At 36.2% G+C, this 23,115-nt stretch overlaps 1 protein-coding gene across 1 annotated transcript in view; it reads right to left on the reverse strand.

Moving 5' to 3' along the window:
- The window catches only part of Rsod (superoxide dismutase family protein Rsod), a 164,085-nt gene extending 141,190 nt beyond the window's left edge, over nucleotides 1–22,895 (reverse strand). Inside the window, exon 1 of the mRNA XM_081734394.1 lies at nucleotides 22,714–22,895. Within this exon, the coding sequence (XP_081590520.1) occupies nucleotides 22,714–22,783 (70 nt within the window). The 5' untranslated portion in view covers nucleotides 22,784–22,895. The remainder of the gene's footprint in view (nucleotides 1–22,713) is intronic.
- Between the last annotated feature and the right edge of the window lie 220 nt (nucleotides 22,896–23,115).

Raw genomic sequence — 23,115 nt, forward strand, 5'->3', positions numbered from 1 at the left:
GGTACATTCCTGCACAACTGGATCCGTCCCATTTTTGTTCGTTTCGCAAATCTTTCAGGTCAAAAATTTGGTGGGGCACCCTGTATATTCCCACATACGACCCAACCATGACATAATGTTCACTACTTCTATTATCGGTTGTTGGCTCAACCCAACCATTTCATGTTCCCCAACTTGACATTGCCTCAATCACTCTAGCATTGATGCATTCCGAGTGATGCCTGTTGCCAGAATTTTCTTTTTTTGAAGCGAGTGGCCTAACTATATTAGACTTGTCTAGATGTTCATGGCCAGTGTTTCCAACTTTGGAACTCGTTTTTCTTTTCGACTCTAGGTACGTCGGTTTCCTGCATAGTCGGTGTTTCTTGTTTTGTTCATTCTAATATGCACAGCTCGTGATCAAATGTGGCGCATTATGCCCAACTCCGTCTTTTCCGTATTTTTCGTACTTCTGTTTTTCTATTTCTTTTGTTAGATTGTACCACTGATTATACACGACATATTTTATGTTCTACATGACAGATTGACACTGAATATTGCACTCACTTCATATAGTACTCTTTGCAAAACATGTACTTCTCATTGCAGTTGGCAACACTGTTAACCACACTGGTGGCCTTCATTTGTTCCCTATTGTGGCAAGTCTCTTTCTATACATTACTTGTCAGCATTGTATTTTGCCGTGCCTCTCCCCTTTTTTTGCGGAATTTGCACTTTTTCCCCTTGTCCAACCTTGCTATTCCCCGAACTTCCACCCCTTATATTTCTTGAGCCTATTGCTATGGGCAGCTAATTTTCTGGGAATGCTCCTCTCTGTTATAGCTCTTTCAATTGGCATAGGCCACATCTTTCACTGCAACTATCATTTTCGGAAGGTTCCCTTGTCAGCCTACGTGTAACAGTCGTAATAGGTGTGCCTACCTGCGCTGCCTGTGCGTCTTATCCCAATAGATGGCGCTAGTGTGCAGGTAATATGTAGTTTTAATTGTTACTTAAAAACTGCATTGTTTCAAATTAATTATTTCAAAGTAGGACATCAAAATTTTAACCTATTGTATTCAGCGATGCAAAGCCTTGAAGGGGACAACTAATTATTTCTAAGGAATGAATTTTATTTTTACAGTTAAATAATAAGTTAAAGAGAAAATTATGTGAAAGTATTGTATTGCCATCGGATTTACGTAGGCGATCTGTACAAACTTTCAGAGGTTTAGTTATTTAGTTAGTATGGATGTGTGTAAAATTCAAATTCGAATATTGGACTCTACAATCTATTAGATGCATTAAAAAAAAGAATAGCCAGAGAAAATTCTTGAATTCACCGTTAACAAAATTTGGGGAATTGCCGAAACCATGAGTAGATAATGCAAGGACAAAAATTAAAATACGGAAACTGTTCTAGCGTCCTAAATACGGTAGAATCATCCAATATATACTGTGTTTTAAAAAAGAAGAAGCGAAATCTCGATATCCTCTCCACAAAAAAGAAACCTGCCGTTATTATACGCATACTTAAGTGTCCCCTCTTGCAGAAACAAGCGAATTACCAGTTGTCTCTGAGACTGAAACATGCCATACAAGTTTTATTTCTAGTTCAAGAATAAAAATAAATACTTCGCTCACTATTCACCTTGAAAGAAAATAAAATTAGCATTAGAAGTGGCAATGTTAGTGACAGAATCCTTGTATTTGCAAAGTGTTTTGCCACGTAACGGAATGTATTGAACAAACATTACGTACTACTTTGGTGACATCTAACTGTAGCACTTGCTTCTTTTTATTGTTATTAATATTTAAAACATTAAATGTACATAGTTACATATATATCATCAAGTGAATTTGTATAACAGTTCAGTCATCACTTGCTTAAAACTAACACTATTTAAAAAGAGTTCAAGTGTTACTTTACCGCCACACACTTTGAGGAATTTGCATCGTCTTTTAAGAGTAATTAAAGCTATACAAATAGCTATGCTGTTTCAGTCACTTAGCAAGGAACTTCTCTGTACATACTGTTTCTTTATGAGATGTAAGAATTATTTTTGTTTTCAATTTATTGCATAAGAAAATACATTAAAATTTCGAAAGCATCATTCGAGTATATGATGACAATGTATTTCTGTAGTGACGATTGTACATACTTAAATGAAGCAACCTCTTATCTTGTCATTCCCATCGCACTTAAGCCTGAAAAAAAAGGCAATGTACCTAACGTGTATGTTTTGTGTGATATGCGTGTCTTTATTACACGCATATACTTACATTACTAGCGATGCGAAATGAAATGTGTACGTTCTCACGAACATCTCAGAGCAAACTTTCCTTAACATACGAAGCACGACTAACACAAAGCTGAAAGATAAATTCATCGAAATAATTCTTTTACGTAACAAGTGTGTATAAGCATGTAAAATAAATAAGTAAATAAATAAATAAATAAATAAATAAATAAATAAATAAATAGTGCTATCGCTTCATATTTTTCGAGAACATATTCTTTCGCGGACAATGTCGTTAAAAAAATGTATAGTTGTTTTTTTTCAAAAAATCATTTAAAACAAAGACGTGGAAATTATTAAAACGTCATATTATCATATGTAAATTTAGGGGGCTTGACTCCTAATAATCATTCTATATTAATATACGCTTCAAATAAAGGTATGGGAATCCCAAGGAACGACGATCAGTGGCGTACATAAAATTTTGCAGGGAGGGGGTTCAAACTCTCAAGCTCGCATCTTTTTAGGACATATATTTCAATATGGCAAGAAATGCATATTAAGTTGAGTTGATTTTGGGTTTAACGTCCCTTTCAGCAGCTAGGCTATATGAGACAGAACCTACTGATTAACGTGGAATGCGAACTACATGAGCTCCGGCCGGGAATCGAACCCAGGTCTCCCACGCCAAAGGCGCGTACGCTAACCGCTTAACCACGAAGGACCTCTCATAACGACTTATTGAAGAGGGGTTAAAACCTGGAACCCGTCCTCCGCGTACGCCACTGACCAATACCGAATCTAGAAATTTCTCCGCCCCCCGCAAGAAAATTTGAAAGGGCCTTTCTATACAGTATTCAATCCTTTTTTTAATAATACATTTTGTGAAATATTCCTAGTGTTCTATTTGCTATGGAATAAAGATTCAAATACTTAACGTTTTACAAAAATCCTTCCTTCTTCCGTACTCTAGTATAAGATTTCTCCTTTCAATGGGCGAAACTCTCTCATGGTTGACTGCCAACATTTCCAAGTCTCTCCGATGTCATTGATCCTCTTTAAGACAGAATGTCCTTTCAGCGGAAGCCACAGTCAGGGGTAAAGTCAGGAATAAAGCAAGAATAGTCAAAACTTCAGGATAATTTGGGGCAATGGTATTAAACTCAACGTATAGTAATACCGCCAATTCAAGAACAGTGGTGATCTATGAAATATGGTTTCTAAGTCCAGTGCAAAGGGAAATTAATTCCTATGGTAGCGACGGGCCAATCTCTTGCTGGTACGTCTTTTGTAGTTTTTCAGATTTAACTAGAATTTCTTCGTCTGAAAGGTTCACAAGTACTTTCACGAACAGGATTGAAAATTCATCAAAAATTGTCTGTAATGACGTAAAACGGTTGTTTATTTCTTTGTACACGATATCTAGAAGTCTATGATAAACATTAACCCTGAAGCAAGCCTCTGTGTCCGACAACCGATGATCTTCTACCAGTTCATCGAAGTGTTTTTTTTTTTTTTTTCAGTTTGGATTTGCTTTTTTCTACGAACACAGGGTTGACTTTCCACTTCGCCGCAACAATTGTAGCCTCTTGTTTTATTTGATGGTATTCTTTTCTCATTTTATTCAATTCTTCTCAGTTCTCTTCAAGAGTGCGTAAAGCTTTCTCAACGTCAATTTGTTTAGTTTGGAGAAGTGATTCGATGTTCACTTGTGAAAATATTTTTGACAGTACCACAGTCAGAAAGACAAAATCGAAGGAATCCATGACTTTCGCCAATCGCCCTGCTTCTGATACCTCGTTAGCCTTCTTACTTGTTAGTGAAACTTTTCGGAGAATGTAAAAATCCTTTTAAAAAACTTCTTCAATTTCGACCCGTCCAGAAACTTCGTTTTCTAAGCTATAGTTTACTTACGTAAAATGTTGATGCAGTGTTGCCATATAAAAAGGCTATTTAATGCAATCCGTAAAATGGGTGTTTTTGATAGGAACGCGGCCTCTGGCAACACTGTTGTAAAATTACTGCAACGGGTGTCTTTTAAGTGAATTAATGATAAGCAATGAGAATTTGTACATAATTGATAACATGAATTTTTATTTAAAAATTCACACTACACAAAGTAATACATAATCTATTCAGGTAGAATCAGTGGTGCCCACCCCCCTTATGTGTATGACGCACCCCCCCAATTGTCTATCCGTAGGTGTTCTTCCATGAAAAAAATCTTCTTTTCGATTAATTTTACCCCCCTCATCAAACATATTTATATAGATTTTAACCCCCCCAAATATTTCAATGACGTAGTTTGCGTCATAGCCCCCCCTTGTGGGCACCCCTGGGTAGAATAAAAAACGTAATCTATTCAGGCATACAATTTTTAAAGCTATAAAATTTTGATTTTCTCGAAAACTACGCTTGAAAATTAGCCTTCAAGCCTCTCATTTTGATTAGTTCGATTTTATATATTGACTCATAGGGCCTACATGTCTTATCTTTGAACAATATTAGAATTAACCAAAATAAATAAATAAATAAAGTTTAGGAGTTAATAATAATTTTGGGCTTCATACTATTGTCTTGCTAGCTTCATAATGAAAGGCTTCATTATCGTATACTTCAGTATCAGTGTCATGTTAATAGGTGGGGTGGTTATTATGCAGCATCAATTTTAAGATTTACAAAAAATAAAGTTTTTCTCGAGTGTATCGTAAAACTAGACATGAAGATTTACACTCAGGCAGGGCCATGCCGTGGAAAATCAGCGCCCGGGGCAAGAGTATACGACGGCGCCCCATACATATATTTCAAGCAATTTTTCCTATCTTTTTTCCTTTTTTCTCCCAAATTTTTCGCCCCCTTACTTCGGCGCCCGGGGCCGTCGCCCCACTCGCCCCCCCACGACACGGCCCTGCACTCAGGCGCGCACATATAAATTGTTTATTGGTAGGGGTTCAAAGTTTGGAGAAGGTCCAATACTACAAGATTTTTCGACTATATAGTATTGAACCGGTGTTATTCTGAACTGAAAACATGACAGAAGTACTTATTGAGTACTGCCACCCTACAAAAAAAAAAAAAAAAAAAAAAAAGGAAAAAAAGAAAAGAAAGAACTATAGATGGTTTTTGTAATAAGAAAATCAAATTTTTACATACACTAATCGTTTCTCTGCTAAACAAGTAAAGGTTTATTTAAAAACGTGTATAAATGTATATCGAGTTACCAAGGGTTTGTAAGAGAAAGGGGCTCGAACCCGGTAAGGTCTTCATGTCAGTACGCCCCTGTTTACACTGACCCATATAATTTTGTTTGGCTCGATGAGAGGTATCGATTGGTATATATATTTCGTGTTTGAACTTTTTCTTTTTTTTTCTTTTTATTTTTTTTTTAGTTAATGCTAATAATATATGCAGCATTTATTTTAAGCACATGCGTCTAGTGAAGTTAATGTGAAATTCAAACCGGTAGTAACTCAATGACAATCGAACCCACATCTTTCACATCAAAAGATACAATCCTAAGCGTTTAGCAGCCGCGAGAAATCTCTACTTTAGTTTGGACTATTTAGTAAAAACTCTTGAAGCAAATACGTAGGATATAGAACGGCGGATTATTAGCGAACACTCCAATTAACAAAGAAAAACGTTTGCATATACAAACTAAAGAAGAAAAAGCCTGTTATGTATTTGGGTCGGTTGATACAAACAAGATATTTGTACTGTGAGATACTATTTTATTCAAGTTTACAGGAAAACTCACTCCATGAATAAACATATTGTTTTCATTCTCCTTGCATTGTTATATCCAGGACTGCTCAAATAAATTCTCAGGTTTTTATTTCCTTCATTTGAATTTTGCAATAATAAAACATTGTTCACGAGATTTAATTTCTGTATCAGCAGAAGCTTCTTTCTCCAAATGAAGAATATATTTTTCAAAATTTTTATTGATTGTTATCTGAGAACAAAAACCGCATTTTATTATTTGCATTACTCTATTCACGTTGAATTGTATGAATATGTATAGCCCCTATCTGCATAATTTCAAACAGAAACCAGTTGACAATGCTCCAAAAGCATTGCTAAGAACGAACTTAAAAAAAAAAAAAAAAAAATGGAGAGATGGAGCGGGAAGGATAACTGTGATTGTTCCTACATGTAAAAGTAAATCTTTTTATCCTCACCTTCTTCTCTTTCTCGCAAAAATTTGCAAAATATCATCTCTCTATTACTTACAGTTCCCGAGACATGGCTCCTTAAATCTCCCGAAATTTTGGCCACTATCTGGGGAACGGTGGCCAGTTACCCAGTGGCCACCGGATACTATTTGGTACCAAATGTCCACCATCATCTTAGGTATTGATCAACACTAATATCATCTCTCTATAACTTATGGTTCCCGAGATATGCCTCTTTAAATCTCCGGAAATCGGCCGTTTTTTTTTTTTTTTTTTCAATATCTCGGGAACGGTAAGAGTGACGCGAAAAATTCCAACACTCTCTCAGATAGTTTTTGATGCTCTATCGAATGGAAGGCTCAAAATTGAAAAAAAAAAAAAAAAATCGCAAATAACAGACAGACAGATAGAGACACAAACACAGACGTAGAGAATTCAGTAACAAACTTCTTAAGTTCGTTGACGAAAGAGGCCATAGCGAGGAGCAGTGTTGCCAATTTAAACATTTTATGGCCAAATCATGGGTAAAAGTGAGGGGAACGCGTGAGGACGTCGTTACCCCACTTCTAAAAAATATCTTTGGCGTCCTTCCACTTCGTAAAAAATTACAATGGGCAAAGATAGACACGAGGGACGGTGTGATGTCATCCGTCCCCCTACCTTTTCAGATCCACTTTTACTCCTGGGCTAAATATAGCCATTTTCACATCGTGTTTAGCTAGTAATAGCTACATTAGCTATAATTTGGCCGATTCTCTATTTAAAGCTGTCAATTTCTAGCGATCATGAAAAAAACATAATTTTGATAATCCTTCTTCTCTTACTAGTAGTACTTTCATTGACATATCACAACTTATGGGTACTTTACGTATCTTTACGCGCTTACTAGCACGCTTCACGCCAAATCGAGATCCTGAAAATTTCTCCCTATAGGTTATTTAATAGCGTTATTAATTTGCGAATGAGATTTTTGAACATACGTTTGGCGTGGATGGTGTGCGTTTAGTATTGTGATAGAACAATGGGGACGAAGAAAAGAGCCAAGAAATGCGTAGCAACTCGTCAATAATGCAAGCAAAGCACACAGTCAATATTTAAGTATGGGTTAAGAACGTAAGTGTTTGATTTGAGAATACCAGGAAGAATAATATTACTGTATATTGTAGCTGCACAACAGAACTGTGTGAACTTGGTTTATTGTTAAATTATGTTAGTTATAAATTTGTCATTTTAAATAAGGAGTTAAGCGATTTTTAGCTTTATTCTGAGCGTAATTTATTTTCTAAAGGCATTTGTTATTGACAAAACTGGCGAGGAGCAGCTGCCCGGGGAGGCTACAGGAGCGCAACAATACCTTCCCAGTTTTCCTCTACATTCTTTTAGTTTAACGTCCCACTTATACAGCAAGGCTGAAAGAGACGATGATGATGAGATGGATGATAGCTGTAAAATGAAGTGGAAGGAAACAGAAAACTCTAAGAAAACCCATGCGCACGGTGTTTATCCATCACAAAATTCACTTGACACGGACTGCAATCGAATCAGAGGTCTCACGCACCTGAAGTGAACGCTCTATCATGAGCCATCCCGTCCTCTGTCCTCTACTTCAGTAAAGGTGATGCATTTTTGCACAGGTAAAAAACAATAAAACAAATCGTTGTTGTATTTGATGATTTAAAACTTTATTCTACCTTTTACTTCCTACAGCTATACTCTAGGCTAATGTAGACTACTAGAAATGAATGATGCCATGACACTAAAGTAAATGGTTGAAAGAACAATAACCTAATCGGGATTCGAACTTGTACCACATTTATTACATTATGTTTATTCTTTCCGGCTTTTTTTATTTTTAAAATACGATTTATGTGTTATATTATTTCCTGTCTTAAAATTATTGTTCCGGAACGACACCATTTGTCTTTTTTCTTACTTCCTGTTATTGATTCATAGTAGAAACCTTTGAAATTAGGCTATCATTATTTTCTTTAAAAACCATTAGAGAAAATGAAATAAATATTATATCATTAAGCTAAGTGCATAGCAAGTTTTATGAGAAGTTTCAAGGCGTTTACAGTTTTGTTACGAAATTGGTGTTTTCATTTCCGTTTTTTAAAATGATTTTTAGATCTGCAAGTAATTAGTTTATTGACGATTTGTAAGAAAATCTGTATTATTTATTGTTTCCAGACAGTATTACATTCTTGCATGCTTTCCTGTGTAAGTGCGGTTAGTGTGAGTTGTACAGGGATCAATCAATGTTCATGGCTGGTGTGAGTTGTGAATTAACAAAACTGAACAAACGTTTTTGAAGAAATTTTCAAGCGCCGCTGGTACACCCACCCATAACAGAACTCCAGTCTATAACTGCAGGAAGATGAAAATTAAGGACAAGATAGAAACGTGCTGTAGATTGAAAAATTCACACTATATAAAGATATTTTGTATACATTCAGTGTGCAACTGGTATGTCAAAACTTACAGCTCGTGGGCCGCATGCTGGCCTTTACTGTTTTTTGGCAACCCTCGGTTTACCCAGACTGTAAAATAAAAATTCAGTGAACTGCGTATTCCTGAACTTCACAAATATTTGTCTCCGCGGTTCGCAAAAGCTCACAAATCTGCATCGTACTTGATTTCTACGTTCGATTGTATAAATGAGTTTGAATAGCTTTTCTCGTTTATGAAAAGGAACAAGTCTCCAGTGAGATCACTTAGGAGACTTTCAACTGAATTGTGCTTTGAAAATCGTAGGTGCGAGTAGCATGTCTGAAAATTTCCGAAAGTTGGTTTCACAAAAAAGAAGTCAGATGTCGAAAGTGAGACACTTAGTATCCATATACTGCCCGGAATTCTTCACGTTGCTTCATTTTTTTAAAAAATAAAACGATTACAGTTTTGGGTAAGATTTTATGTTTACTTGCTTCTTAAAACACATCCTTAGGTATGAAAATGTTTTGTTTTTCCTTGTCGCCCGCACTATTATACACTAAAAACTGGCCCTCTTGAAATACTTGAAATAAAAAAAATGCACGTATCTTAAAACTATTGCTACCATTGTTTTTCTGCTTAAATTCTAGCCCAAAATCATGTATCATATTGCCCTATCCCTATTTACAAAACTTGACCTAAATTCAAGATGGCGGATTTCAAGATGGCTGCTGTCAAGGTTCACCTTACCGTACGACTTCCCCTTAGGTATAGTATGTACCCACATTGTTGTTATTGACTTTTTATTATTAACAGGCAGTTTACAAGGGGTGATACTGAAAGTATTGTGCAATTGTCGACATGGTTACGCGACATTTCAATCTGCCATTTTGGTTAATTCCACTTCAAAAACGCAGCTGCTTTTTTGTGTGTGGTCTTTCTGTGGGACTTCCTTCCTCTGAGTGAAATTTTACGGTAAGTTGAGCCATGGGCGGCGATTAGGGGGGGCAAAGGGGGGCAGTTGCCCCCGCATTTTTTTGAAGTAACCCATTAATGTATATAGTTTCATTTTGAAAAGTAAAGTTTTTGTATGTATTTACTGGTTCATAGAAAAATGGTGCCATGTATTTGCCGTTCGTGAGTATGTATTGGTTGTCTTCCCGTGGAGGAAAGAAAACTTCAGGAATTGCATTTTAATTGCCACAGAAAATCACCCCAAAATTAACCTATTGGAGCACAACCATTTCAGCATACTTTCATTTCTTACAAGGGTTCGATATGTTATTCAGCCGTTTTGAAATTAATTCAGAGCATTTCGCGAAAGAAAAAGTCTTTCACAAGTTATTTTTTAATTGCACAAAAATTAACACTTCCTAAAATGACTTTTCTTCTTCTTGCTAAAGTAAGGGAAAAAAGTGTAATAAACAACTATCTTTTCCATTGTTTTGTAGTGCAGTATATGAGTGAAGTGGTATGTTAGGGGTGTACGAGTGTATATACAATTAAATTTAGTGAATTCAACATAATTCTAGATTTTAGTGTTATTTTGTATAACTGTATGGAGTGATTCTAAGCATTGTTGTGTTTTAATGTGTTCCAACAAAGTGAAAACTGTACCTAATGGCAACGAACATGTTTCGGGAAGTTGCAAAAGCAAATATTTCTTTAAATGTCATAGCATATTGCAAGGTACGTCTTTCGACCTTGCTAATATTATATTCAAATATAACTGATATAATTTAAATATTGCTCTATTTAATAATTGTGTTTATTTATAAGTTAGAAATCCAGGCCTGGAGTATATTAATTTATTGGTATATATATATCTATTCATTTATTTTATTATTATTAGTGTAAGGAAATATTTAATCAATTTATGTTGTATATTTATGTATATATATATTAGAGCATCATCCCCTATTATTTAAGAATTAACCATATTTTTATTTACAGTTTAGCTAGTTCTATCGTTGCTTTTTTTCCATGCTAACTTTTTCTCTTAGAAGCCTGTCGAGGAGGCTAGCTGCTAAATCCATTGTATTTCAGTCTCCCTTACTGGGAATTTTCCATTCTAGAAGTTGGCGCTAAAAACTTTCTAAAGAATTTTTGTTGCTATTTTTTTTTAGCTGGTCAAAACGTATAAAAAGGCTGCCTCCCCTATCTTCGTCGCTGTGCAATTTGAGGATTCCTGAATGTAGGATCTTGGCCAGCCAGTCCGCTGCACTGGAAGTGAATAGTGCAGTTTGGAGAGAGTCCCCTCTAGTTAGAGACTGTATGTAGAGAGAATAGTGATTCTACTACATTACAGATGCCCGCTTAAGCAATTGAGCTTTGGCCGTTTAGATAGGATATTCAAATGATAGGGATTTAGGAAATAAGTTGTTATTTTTAGATGCTTAATCCTACGCCTATAACAGAGGCTATTGGATTACTATTGCTTGTTTAGAATGGGAGTATATAAGCTTCCTAAGGGTCTATGGAAGAGGTGAGTGACGCACGTATAGACTCGAGGTTTTGGTTCCGTCCTAGTGGTGGAGGAACATTTATTTTGAATTCCAAATGCGTTTGGGTTCGATCCCTGCTTATGTAATTATAGCATATTTAGGTGCTGTAAGAGATTAGAGATTTCTCACTGCAACTTTCATTTAAGAGAGTGTTAGAGTGAGTATTTAACCAAATTCCTTTATTTCCTTGAGTGTAAGGAAATTTAGAGCCGTGAGTAAAGGCTGACAATCCTATCCCTAATACCAAACCTATCCTATAAAATTATTTGCTTAAGCTAGATAGAATCCTTTTGTGGACTTAACTTGGAGTCCCAGAGACAGGTTTAGGCCAGACAGTGACCTTTGAGTCAAGGTCCCGTCTTTAAAAGCAAGGAGTACGGTCCAGAAGTAACTGAATTCTGTAAACCGTATTTCCATAGGTCCCTGCTATAATAGAGAGTAATTTGATTAATAAGGAAATTAGGATTTCTAGAGTTTAGATTAAAATACTTCCTTTCTCCATTAGTTATTGGGGAAGGGTAAGAAGGAAGATAGAGTGCATATAGGGCGGAGTGGCGTCCTGAGTTAAAGTTAGTAACCTACCTTTAAATTAGAGTATTCTATTTGTAAATAAACGAATAATCTCCTATTTAATTTCTCGAAATTTCATTTAATATTCTTTGATATGAGCCTAATACCCTAGACATTACGAGCAGATACTTTGTAAGGACGTAGATAGGAATTTTTGAATATTTAGAAAGTAATTAGCTGTTATCGCTAATTGTACGGAATTGATATTCATACTTGGAAGATTATTAGCCTAAGAGAATAGGAGGACAAAAAAAAATTATAATTTTTCTTTTCTTCCAAAAGTGGGGGCCCGTCCGGGATAGAAATTAAATGAAACCGAGAAACAGACGTAGGAGGAAAATGGAGAACGTAATTGAATTAGACTTGTTAAAATCCGCTTTAGGGATAGATTCGGATGTTGAGCTAGGAATAGACCAAATAGTAGAGGAAATACGTAAGCTTAGAGAGGGGAATCAAGAAAATAATGAGCACAGAAATTGTAAATGTAGTAATTTGGATGAAATAAAACTACCGTTACCGAAGTTCTCAGGACAAGTATCGGAGAATCCATTCGATTTCCTCGATGAGTTGACAGATTTTGCCAAGAGCAAAAATATGACAATGAATGAATTGCTAGAGAAAGTTATTCCAAATGCCTTAGTTGCTGACGCCCGTAAATGGTTTAATTTCAAGTCGAAATTTACAGATTTTACTGCATTTAGGCATAGTCTACTGCAGGAATATTTTAGCTTTAATTATGAAAGCGAAATAGAAGCTCAATTGGCGACACGAATTCAGAGACCGGACGAATCGTTCTCAAGATTTATTAGAGAAATGGCATTGCTTTTCTCTCGTATGAAAAATCCAGTCGAGGAGGTAGAACAGATAGCCAAGATTGTAAGCAAAGCACACCCTAAGTATAAACAATTTCTTCATGATAGGAAATTTGCAAACTTAAGGGAGTTGGAAGAATACGCCTTGAAAATTCAAGCGTATTTATTAGAAGATTATAACTATGCTAAGCAGCATAGCGCAGGGAAGGAAGAAAGTATCCAATTGGCTGCAGTGAGTAGTAGAGAGATAGGCACTGAGTCAGTCCCCCCGATTAGGCCGCAAGCATTAAATCCAGCATATTTTAGCAGGCAAACAAATGAAAAGAGAGAAAGTAAAAAAGAGGGACCAAGTAAGGCTGAAATTAAATGTCATGCGTGTAGAGGTTTTGGGCACAAAAGCTATGTTTGCCCCAGCAAGAAAAAGGTTGAGAACCACGGGAAAAGGGAAAATATTGCAGCTACGGTCACTAGATTTCCTAGAAAACTTGCTAGAGGGAAAAATGCACTTCCTTATCTTTTTGGGAAATTTTACGGACAGATTAAAGACTGTTACTTGGACAGTGGATCATTTATTTCATTAATTGATATTAAGACCGCGAAAAAATGGATTGAGAAAGGAGCGAAGTCGGAAAAAGTAAATGAAAAGATTTTGTTAGCTACAGGTGAAGCTAGCTGTAGTCTTGTGGTTATGCCAACTTTTTTTATAAAAAGGAGGAAATTTACGCATAAATTCTATGCTCTTTCTCACGCTTCTATTGAATTAGTGCTTGGTGCTGATTTTCTATCAGAAGCAAAGATAGATCTTTACCTTGCGAAAAATTCATGGTGCTTTAGCGATGAGTCGTTTCTTACGAGATTCGTAATTCCAGAGGATCGAGAGAGAACTTCAAAAAGTTTGTCAACATCAATGAGGGATAACGGTACTCTTTGTAAAGAGGGAAACGATGGTGCGTCAGGAAAAAGAAAGAATTCTTTTTTATTGCATCGAAAGCAAAAAAGGAATCTCAAGGGTGGAGAACAGAGCCACTAATAAAAGCGACAATATTAAATAGAGAGGTATTCTTGTTTTGCGACTCTGGCAACCTACTGAGCTTTGTTGACGAAAACGAAGCAAATTTGTGGAGAGAGAGAGGGGCGAAGTTTAAGAAAGATCCATTGTATTTAAGTCTAGCGAGTGGGTCAACGACTTCTTTAGAGAGTGTGCTCGTAGAAGTTGAATTTTTACGGCCATAAAATTAGGCAACGGTTCCACGTGGTATCTTCCCTTCTGAAACCCATAATTGCAGGAAGAGATTGCCTGGCAAGGGCAAAGATTGTTTTGTGTACATCGCTCCGAGGATGGTGTATTGAGAACGGAGGGATGGCGGTATGCGAGTATGAAAAACCTCATAAAAGTAGAGGGGAGGGAAATGTCCCTTGTGCGGCCATTGAGAATGCCCCCAGCCAACTTACAGAAAAGATGTTAAACAATGTTAGTTTAGACCCACAGAGAAAAAATAAAATGAGAAATATTTTGGAAAAATATAAGAACGTTTTTTCAGACAAACCAGGAGTTACACATTTAATGAAACATCATATAAATATTAAAAACCCCAAACCCTTTTCCTGTCGGCTTAGACCTATGTCTATAGAGAAAAGGCAGATTATGGAGAAAGTGTTAGATCAAATGGAGAAAGATAGAATTATAAAAAAGGCGAGTACTCCGTACGTAAGCTGCCCGATTTTGCATAAGAAAAAGGATGGTAGTTTCAAGGTTATATTGGACAGTCGAAAAGTTAACGAACTAACAGAGAAGGAAAAAGTAGGTTTGCCAAGTATAATGGAAGCGCTAACTCACTTAGGAAAGATGAATTTCTATGCATGTTTTGATTTATCATATGCTTTCGCTCAGATTGAATTAGATGAAGAAAGTCAACCGTATACAGGTTTTATAACTCATTTGGGCACGTATCAGTTCATTAGAGGAGTTTACGGATTATGTAATTACCCATTTGCTTTAGCCAGGTTAATGCAAATGGTTTTAAAGGAACTATATTATACTAAGGTCATCTCATTCTATGATGATATAGTGGTGGGCGGTCAAACACCTGATGAGTTAATTGAAACTCTGGAAGAAACGTTGAAGAGAATTAGCGATGCAGGACTTACCCTTAACCCTGATAAAGCAGTTCTTTTTACGCAGAAAATAGAATTTCTGGGATATACTATTATTCCCGGTAGAATAACATGCACTCCGGAGAAATTAAAGATGGCGCAGCAAATTACTAGGCCGAAGAATGTAAAACAGCTTCAAGCGATCTTGGGATTTTTCAGTTTTTTTTCACTTTCGGATACCAAATATGGCTATGATAGTTTCACCGCTTACAGATTTGTTGAAGCGAGATGCAAAATTTAAATGGGAAGAGAAGCACGAGAAAGCGTTATTGAAACTAAAGGAGGAATTAGCCAAAGATCCTGAATTACTTCTACCGAAGTTAGATGATCCGTTCTATTTATATGTGGACGGAAGCTCGGTGGCTACTGGGTACACCCTCTGCCAAAAGGATGAAAAGGGCCGTTTAGCAGTAGTAGCGTATGGATCTAGAAAGTTATCTCCCACTCAGAGTAAATATAGTTCTACGTATCTAGAGCTTTTATCCATTGTTATTGCACTTGAGAAGTTCGAATTATATTTAATTCATGCTCCTGTCATTTATGTATATACAGATCATAGACCGATTTTATCACTGATAAAATCTATGAAAGTACCAGCGCTTGTACAGAGGTGGTTAACAAGAATAATGAGATTTCCAGTTGTGCTGAGATTTCAGCAAGGGAAGACAAATCCCGTAGATTTTCTGTCTCGTCTCGAAAACTCGCACACTGAAGGTCCAGAGTTTGAGGGGAGCAACGAGGCTAATGAATTATTACCGTTAGAAGCTGAAAACGATTCTGGTTTTCTAAAGATAGAGACAAGCGAAGGAAAAGTAGTAGACGTACAGGAACTACCAACGTCTGAGGTTTTACTCATTGATTATAATAGTTTTAGGGAAGTAAAACTATTAAAGAAACAAATGAAGGAAAAGAAGAGAAGAAAGAACTTAATCGTGAGCAAAGTTAGAAAATTTTCTCTAGAAGAAAAGAGAGAAATGCTATCAGAATTACCTTACTGCATGTTAGTAGAAGAAGAGGAAGAAAATAATTATGCAGACTTCTCGCAAATCAGAGATTTAGATAAACTTAGGGAAAATCAAAATGGAGATACTTTTATTTCGAAATTCATTGCTTTTTTAAAGGGAGATAAGGTGTCAGTTTCTAGTAAGCTGAGACAAAAATTTAAGAGACTGAAGAGAAATGGTTTTATAGACGAGAATGGAATTCTGAAAAGAAGATTGAGAGTAAATGATGAAGTTAGGGATGTGGTTTGGATCCCAAACTCATTGAGAGCAACTCTCTGTGTTATGGCTCATATAATTAAAGAATCAGGTCATCCTTCGTGGATAGAAACGCTAAGAAAGTTGCGGGAAGCTTACTTCTGGCCAAATATGCGTGACGATGTACGAAATTTTTGCAAAGCTTGTGTTCCCTGTAGTTTATACAAGGAAAATACTAATACTAAGTATGGGTTTATGGAATCTTCATTAGCTGTCAGGCCTAACCAGATCTTGTATGTCGATAATTTTGGATCCTTAGTGCCAAGTAAAATAGGAGGATATAGATATGGATTAGTCCTTGTTGATGGATTTTCAAGATTGGTAAAGATTTATCCTGTCAGAAGACTTACTGCAAAGACAATGGTAGACTGTCTTTTAACTTTTTTCTCGGAGTTTGGACCTTATTCTCAGATATCTAGTGACAATCACTCAATATTTTCAGGAAAATTGTGGAGAGAAACAATGAGTCTGCTTAAGACAAGATGTCATTTTATTAGCGCTTATAGGCCAAAGGGAAATAAAAGCGAAAAAATGATAAAAGATGTAAAGACAATACTCGGCATGTATGCTAACAAGCATGAAAATTGGGCGAGAGATATTAAACTTATTGAATTTGCAATAAATTCCAGAGTTTGTTCGGCTACGGGATACAGCCCAGCATTTCTATTCTTTGGAAGGTCTTTTAAACACCCGTTATATGAAACCCAAGAAGAGAAAGAAGAAGTTCAAGAGGAGCCAGATTATTGTAAATATGTTCGGGAAATCCAACTGAGAATGGAGACTGCTTACAAACGCGCGAATGAGGTACAGAGACGAAAACATGCTGACAGAAAACAAATTTACAATAGAGGTCGACGACCGAATCCATTCAAACCCGGTCAGATGGTATGGTGGCGGATAATACGGCTTTCTTCCCCCACTAATAAAGTAAGTGCAGGCCTCTTACCGAGATACAGCGGTCCTTGGAAGATCGAAAAACAGTTAGCTACAAATACTTATATAATTCGGAATCAAGACAGTGGTAGAACAGTCAAGACAAACGCTGATATAATCAAACCTGTTTTTATGGCCCCAGAATTTTGTAAGAAGGTCCGTGAACTACAGCCAGAGTTTGCCAAAACGCTATTTCCAAACGAAAGAGAAAGTAAAGTTGGGGGGAAAATAAAACATCCCACAGACGTAGTAATTTAAGCTTAAAAAAGATTCTTTGTGCTGTTATTTTTTTTCTTTCTTAGAGAAATTTAGCTAGTTTAGGGAACAAGCCTGGCCAAGATCACAGTTTCTCGTCTCGTCGTTTACTGTAAACATCGTTGTTTGTAGTCTAAAAGTTTTTGAAAAAATGTCGAACGGATTTAAGAAACCTACACGTAGTGTGTACGTTGCTGCTCGTCCTAAAGTAGATGCAAGTTTTGAACTTGAATTATTGTGTCACGTAGATGCTTCACGAAACAATAAGCGTCGTATGCGATTTTCACAGTTAAATAACAGTAATATTAAGAAAGTTCGAGTAAATGACCCAGGTTATACTCTGAAGGACATTAGAGCACTTCAGAATCAAGAATCGTTGCAAAAGTTTAATAAGCAGTTGTTCACGAAAGAGGACTCCAACCTTGGTGGACCGAGTTCGAAAGATTCTTCCAGTAATCCAGATGCTATTGTCGAGGATGGTTGTTTCTTGGATCTAATCACTGATGGTGAGGGATTAGATAACCTTCCCTTAACACCAGGTAAGGACTTAGATTTATCAGGTACTGTGAACGGAGTCGAGACGGCAAAAAGGAAGTTGGACTTCTAGTGAACAGAAATCTACAAGTCGGTAGTGCAGATAAACAGAAAAAATCAGTGGAAGTGAGTGAACAAGTGAAGTGAACAAATACTGAATAAAATTGGAAATTATTAATATTTTGCTTATGTTTTTTTTTAAAAAAAAAAAGACGGTCACGAGACTAAGAACTGAAGGGAAATTCTCCCTAAAAATTTTAAGTCGTTACGAAATTAAATGAAAAATTTGTTTGTTTTTGTTTTTTGTGATTGTGATAGTGTTGTGATGAAAAATTTTTGAAATATAAGACTGATCCGGACTATAAACTGAATACTCAAAGTAACAAGTGAGAATAATATTCTTTTTTTTCTTTTTTTTGTGATGGGGTTATATGCAAGGTACGTCTTTCGACCTTGCTAATATTATATTCAAATATAACTGATATAATTTAAATATTGCTCTATTTAATAATTGTGTTTATTTATAAGTTAGAAATCCAGGCCTGGAGTATATTAATTTATTGGTATATATATATCTATTCATTTATTTTATTATTATTAGTGTAAGGAAATATTTAATCAATTTATGTTGTATATTTATGTATATATATATTAGAGCATCATCCCCTATTATTTAAGAATTAACCATATTTTTATTTACAGTTTAGCTAGTTCTATCGTTGCTTTTTTTCCATGCTAACTTTTTCTCTTAGAAGCCTGTCGAGGAGGCTAGCTGCTAAATCCATTGTATTTCAGTCTCCCTTACTGGGAATTTTCCATTCTAGAAGTTGGCGCTAAAAACTTTCTAAAGAATTTTTGTTGCTATTTTTTTTAGCTGGTCAAAACGTATAAAAAGGCTGCCTCCCCTATCTTCGTCGCTGTGCAATTTGAGGATTCCTGAATGTAGGATCTTGGCCAGCCAGTCCGCTGCACTGGAAGTGAATAGTGCAGTTTGGAGAGAGTCCCCTCTAGTTAGAGACTGTATGTAGAGAGAATAGTGATTCTACTACATTACAGATGCCCGCTTAAGCAATTGAGCTTTGGCCGTTTAGATAGGATATTCAAATGATAGGGATTTAGGAAATAAGTTGTTATTTTTAGATGCTTAATCCTACGCCTATAACAGAGGCTATTGGATTACTATTGCTTGTTTAGAATGGGAGTATATAAGCTTCCTAAGGGTCTATGGAAGAGGTGAGTGACGCACGTATAGACTCGAGGTTTTGGTTCCGTCCTAGTGGTGGAGGAACATTTATTTTGAATTCCAAATGCGTTTGGGTTCGATCCCTGCTTATGTAATTATAGCATATTTAGGTGCTGTAAGAGATTAGAGATTTCTCACTGCAACTTTCATTTAAGAGAGTGTTAGAGTGAGTATTTAACCAAATTCCTTTATTTCCTTGAGTGTAAGGAAATTTAGAGCCGTGAGTAAAGGCTGACAATCCTATCCCTAATACCAAACCTATCCTATAAAATTATTTGCTTAAGCTAGATAGAATCCTTTTGTGGACTTAACTTGGAGTCCCAGAGACAGGTTTAGGCCAGACAGTGACCTTTGTCAAGGTCCCGTCTTTAAAAGCAAGGAGTACGGTCCAGAAGTAACTGAATTCTGTAAACCGTATTTCCATAGGTCCCTGCTATAATAGAGAGTAATTTGATTAATAAGGAAATTAGGATTTCTAGAGTTTAGATTAAAATACTTCCTTTCTCCATTAGTTATTGGGGAAGGGTAAGAAGGAAGATAGAGTGCATATAGGGCGGAGTGGCGTCCTGAGTTAAAGTTAGTAACCTACCTTTAAATTAGAGTATTCTATTTGTAAATAAACGAATAATCTCCTATTTAATTTCTCGAAATTTCATTTAATATTCTTTGATATGAGCCTAATACCCTAGACATTACGAGCAGATACTTTGTAAGGACGTAGATAGGAATTTTTGAATATTTAGAAAGTAATTAGCTGTTATCGCTAATTGTACGGAATTGATATTCATACTTGGAAGATTATTAGCCTAAGAGAATAGGAGGACAAAAAAAAAAAAATTATAATTTTTCTTTTCTTCCAATATGCTTGTAGTATTTACTGTATTTCATTTTCTAAGAGTAATAACATACATTTAATAACATGTGTGGAATTAAAAATTAAGTTGTTCATTGATCCCTGTTTCAAAATGACTTTTGCAAAACAAGCATCATCATTTATACTATGATTAATATTATCCTTTCTATTTATTTGTTTTGCAAATTTGTTATTCAATAATCTGATCACTCAGTTTTCCAGAGAGAATTTTAAGATGTTCATGAGTCAGGATTCAAATCTCTTCTTACACTTTTGTTGTTTAAGAGTACAAAGGGCTACTACCTACTGGTCTTGCTCTTGCTCTTGTCAATTTACTTAATAAAATATGAAATACTATATACCGTATTTTAACTGCAAAAGATAGTATCCTATTAGTTATACAACCTTTCGTCAAACAAAATATTAGAAACAAGCAGGGAAACTGACATTTATATGCAAATATTCAGATCATGTCTTGCCCCCCCCCCCCACATTTAACGTCCAACTGCCGCCACTGGGTTGAGCTCATTGATACTTCCCTTGTAAGCTTCATATTTTTGGTATATTTTATCATATGATGATGATTGTGTCTTGTGTGATTAGTTTTAACGTCCCACGGTTAGATTTTGATCAGAGTGGAGGCCCCCGTTTACCTGGAGGCCCGGGGCTACAGCCCCACTAAGCCCCTCCTTTAATGCAGTCCTGAAGATGCTCATATTGTCTGTTCGAATTTCGTGGTAGACTTCGAGTTCAGACGAATTCTATGCAAAAGGAGGAATGCAAAATATTGAACGTAGTAAATATGGGACGTGCATGTATGTGGTAATTTAGTACATAATTTTGCTATGTAAAACAGGGTTTATATGGAAAGTACACTTAAGTTCGCACTACTTCGCAACTCAGAAGGTTTCGGGTTCAGATTTCTGCACCTGATAATTCCGAATATTGTTTTCCAGCTACATTGCGGTCAATTTCATTAGCGCAATAGCTACTGAGATAGTCCTGCCCAGCAGTGATTTTAGAAAAAAATTCCGGGTGGATTCCAATGTATTGGGGTTGAAAAGTACTACTTTAAAAATACTGGAAATTCACATTAAGCATGATATGACCTGGGGAAAGAGAATTCGTAACTCCTGGGAGAATTCTGTCCCAACCGAATCATCTCTGAAACCACCACTTGACCTGCCCCATTTCCTTCCACGTTTCATTGTTGTTTGCTTTCAGTTTAGAATTGCTTCTCCAACTCAGGGGCGGACCAAGTGCCGGGCAACCAGGGCGACTGCCCGCAGCGCCACCGTGAGGGAGGCGCCAAAATGAGCTTCAAAAAGTAAATTTTATATCGTGTTTTCTACGGTATTTTTTGGTTCATATTCTTGTAAAGTAGCATTGATTACATCATCTTTTTCCATTCCACCATGGAAGACGAGAGAATCATAGTACTACAGGGACTGTATCGATAAATGGAGATATGGTATGTAGAAGAAAAGAGTGGACATATGTCATGTATTTGAGTATTAAATTTTCTTTTTTTGAAAAATGGATTTAAAGTATTAAAATCATTGTAATAAACGAAATGAAATCTTTAAGTTTTACGTCCCACGGTTATGTCGGTTAGGCTAAAGGAGACAGTGATAATGAGAAACGAATGAAATGGTGGAATGAAGAAAGTGGGAGGAAACAGGAGAACCCCGAGAAAACCCAGAGCACGGTGTTTGCCCACCACAAAGTCCACATGGCGCGAGCTGGGATCGAATCAGGGATCCCAAGCACCGGCGGTGAACGCTCTACCACTGAGCCGCCGCGCCCCCTTATTGTAATAAAATGTAAGATATTGGCTACGACTAAGAAAGGAGACGCCAAAAAGCCACTTTGCTCGGGTGAAAATTTTGCCTTGGTCCGCCCCTGCTCCAACTGTATATAAACTACGTTAATAAACAGACAAATTTTATCTGTATTACAGCAACTGATCTAAAAATCTAAATAACGCATAAAAATATAGAGTGAAACGCATTAATATGCATTCATGTAAGAAAAATTTGACAAAGAATATACAGTAGTTGCCGAACCTGGAAGCTCAGTGCTCCAACATTGTCGTAGAGGGTGAGGGAGAGTTTGAATGTCGTTTTCGTGTTTTTTTTTTCAAAAAAAGAAAAAAGAAAAAGAAGAAGAAAAAAGAAATGTCCACCAAGTATTGGGATTATTTATATTTGGAGAAATTTGCAAAAATTATTATGCGATAAACTATAACCAAAGATTTTTTTTTTCACGTCAGAGCTAATGGTCAAGAGTTTTCTGACAAATTTCATAATTGCGAATATTGCAATGCATATGCAGTATGAAACGTTTCCAATGCATTAATGTCAGAGAGAGAAACATTTTCGTGCTTGCACTTTGTATTTGTGATATATCAAATAAGCACATCTTATAGACCTACATTACTTTAAGATGATCCTACGGCTGTCACTGGCGACTTAACATAAATCCAGCCGGATGGTGGAGAGAAAGCCTTCAAAAGATATTGTGAAGGTCGTTTCCTTACCCCTGAACAATATTGGAAGTTGCAGAGATGACGGACATAGTACAATTGTCGCATATTATTGAACACAACTGTAAAATATGTTCTGAAACGTTGTCTTGGTGAGATCATTGCCTTCTTTCATGCGATTGACTGAAGCATAACACGTATAGCTAACGCTGGAACGTGTAGCTTTCACCTGTTGAATTCTTTTCGACGAACAATAAAAGAAAATATTCCTGGAGAGAAATACTCACCAAGGTTCATTATGATGAAGAAAATAATGCACCATGGAAGAGAGCCCATCTTGAGTGAAGTCTTGTGCATGTCTTACTGACACTAAACAAAAACACTTACACGTGATTTACATAGCACACGACACACAAACATACCCGCACCCAATCACCAACCAGTGCTAAGCACAACTAAAAGCTCTGTCGTGTGACAGTCGGGTGGTAAGTTAAAACCTCCGCTTTCTACTGCAAGTGTATCAAACTGTGGATCACTTCTTGCTCCTAACTTGTTTAAATTAATATATGGAAAATAGCCTATACATTATACCTACGAATTCCATATCGTATTTTCCCGTATTCTTACTTTTAATTCTTAAGCACACCAAATATTATTTAAATGTTTTTTTTTTTCTAACACTCATCATA

Source organism: Thermobia domestica, chromosome 12, assembly GCF_964235325.1.
Source record: "Thermobia domestica chromosome 12, izTheDome1.hap1.1, whole genome shotgun sequence".
NCBI lineage: Eukaryota > Metazoa > Arthropoda > Insecta > Zygentoma > Lepismatidae > Thermobia > Thermobia domestica.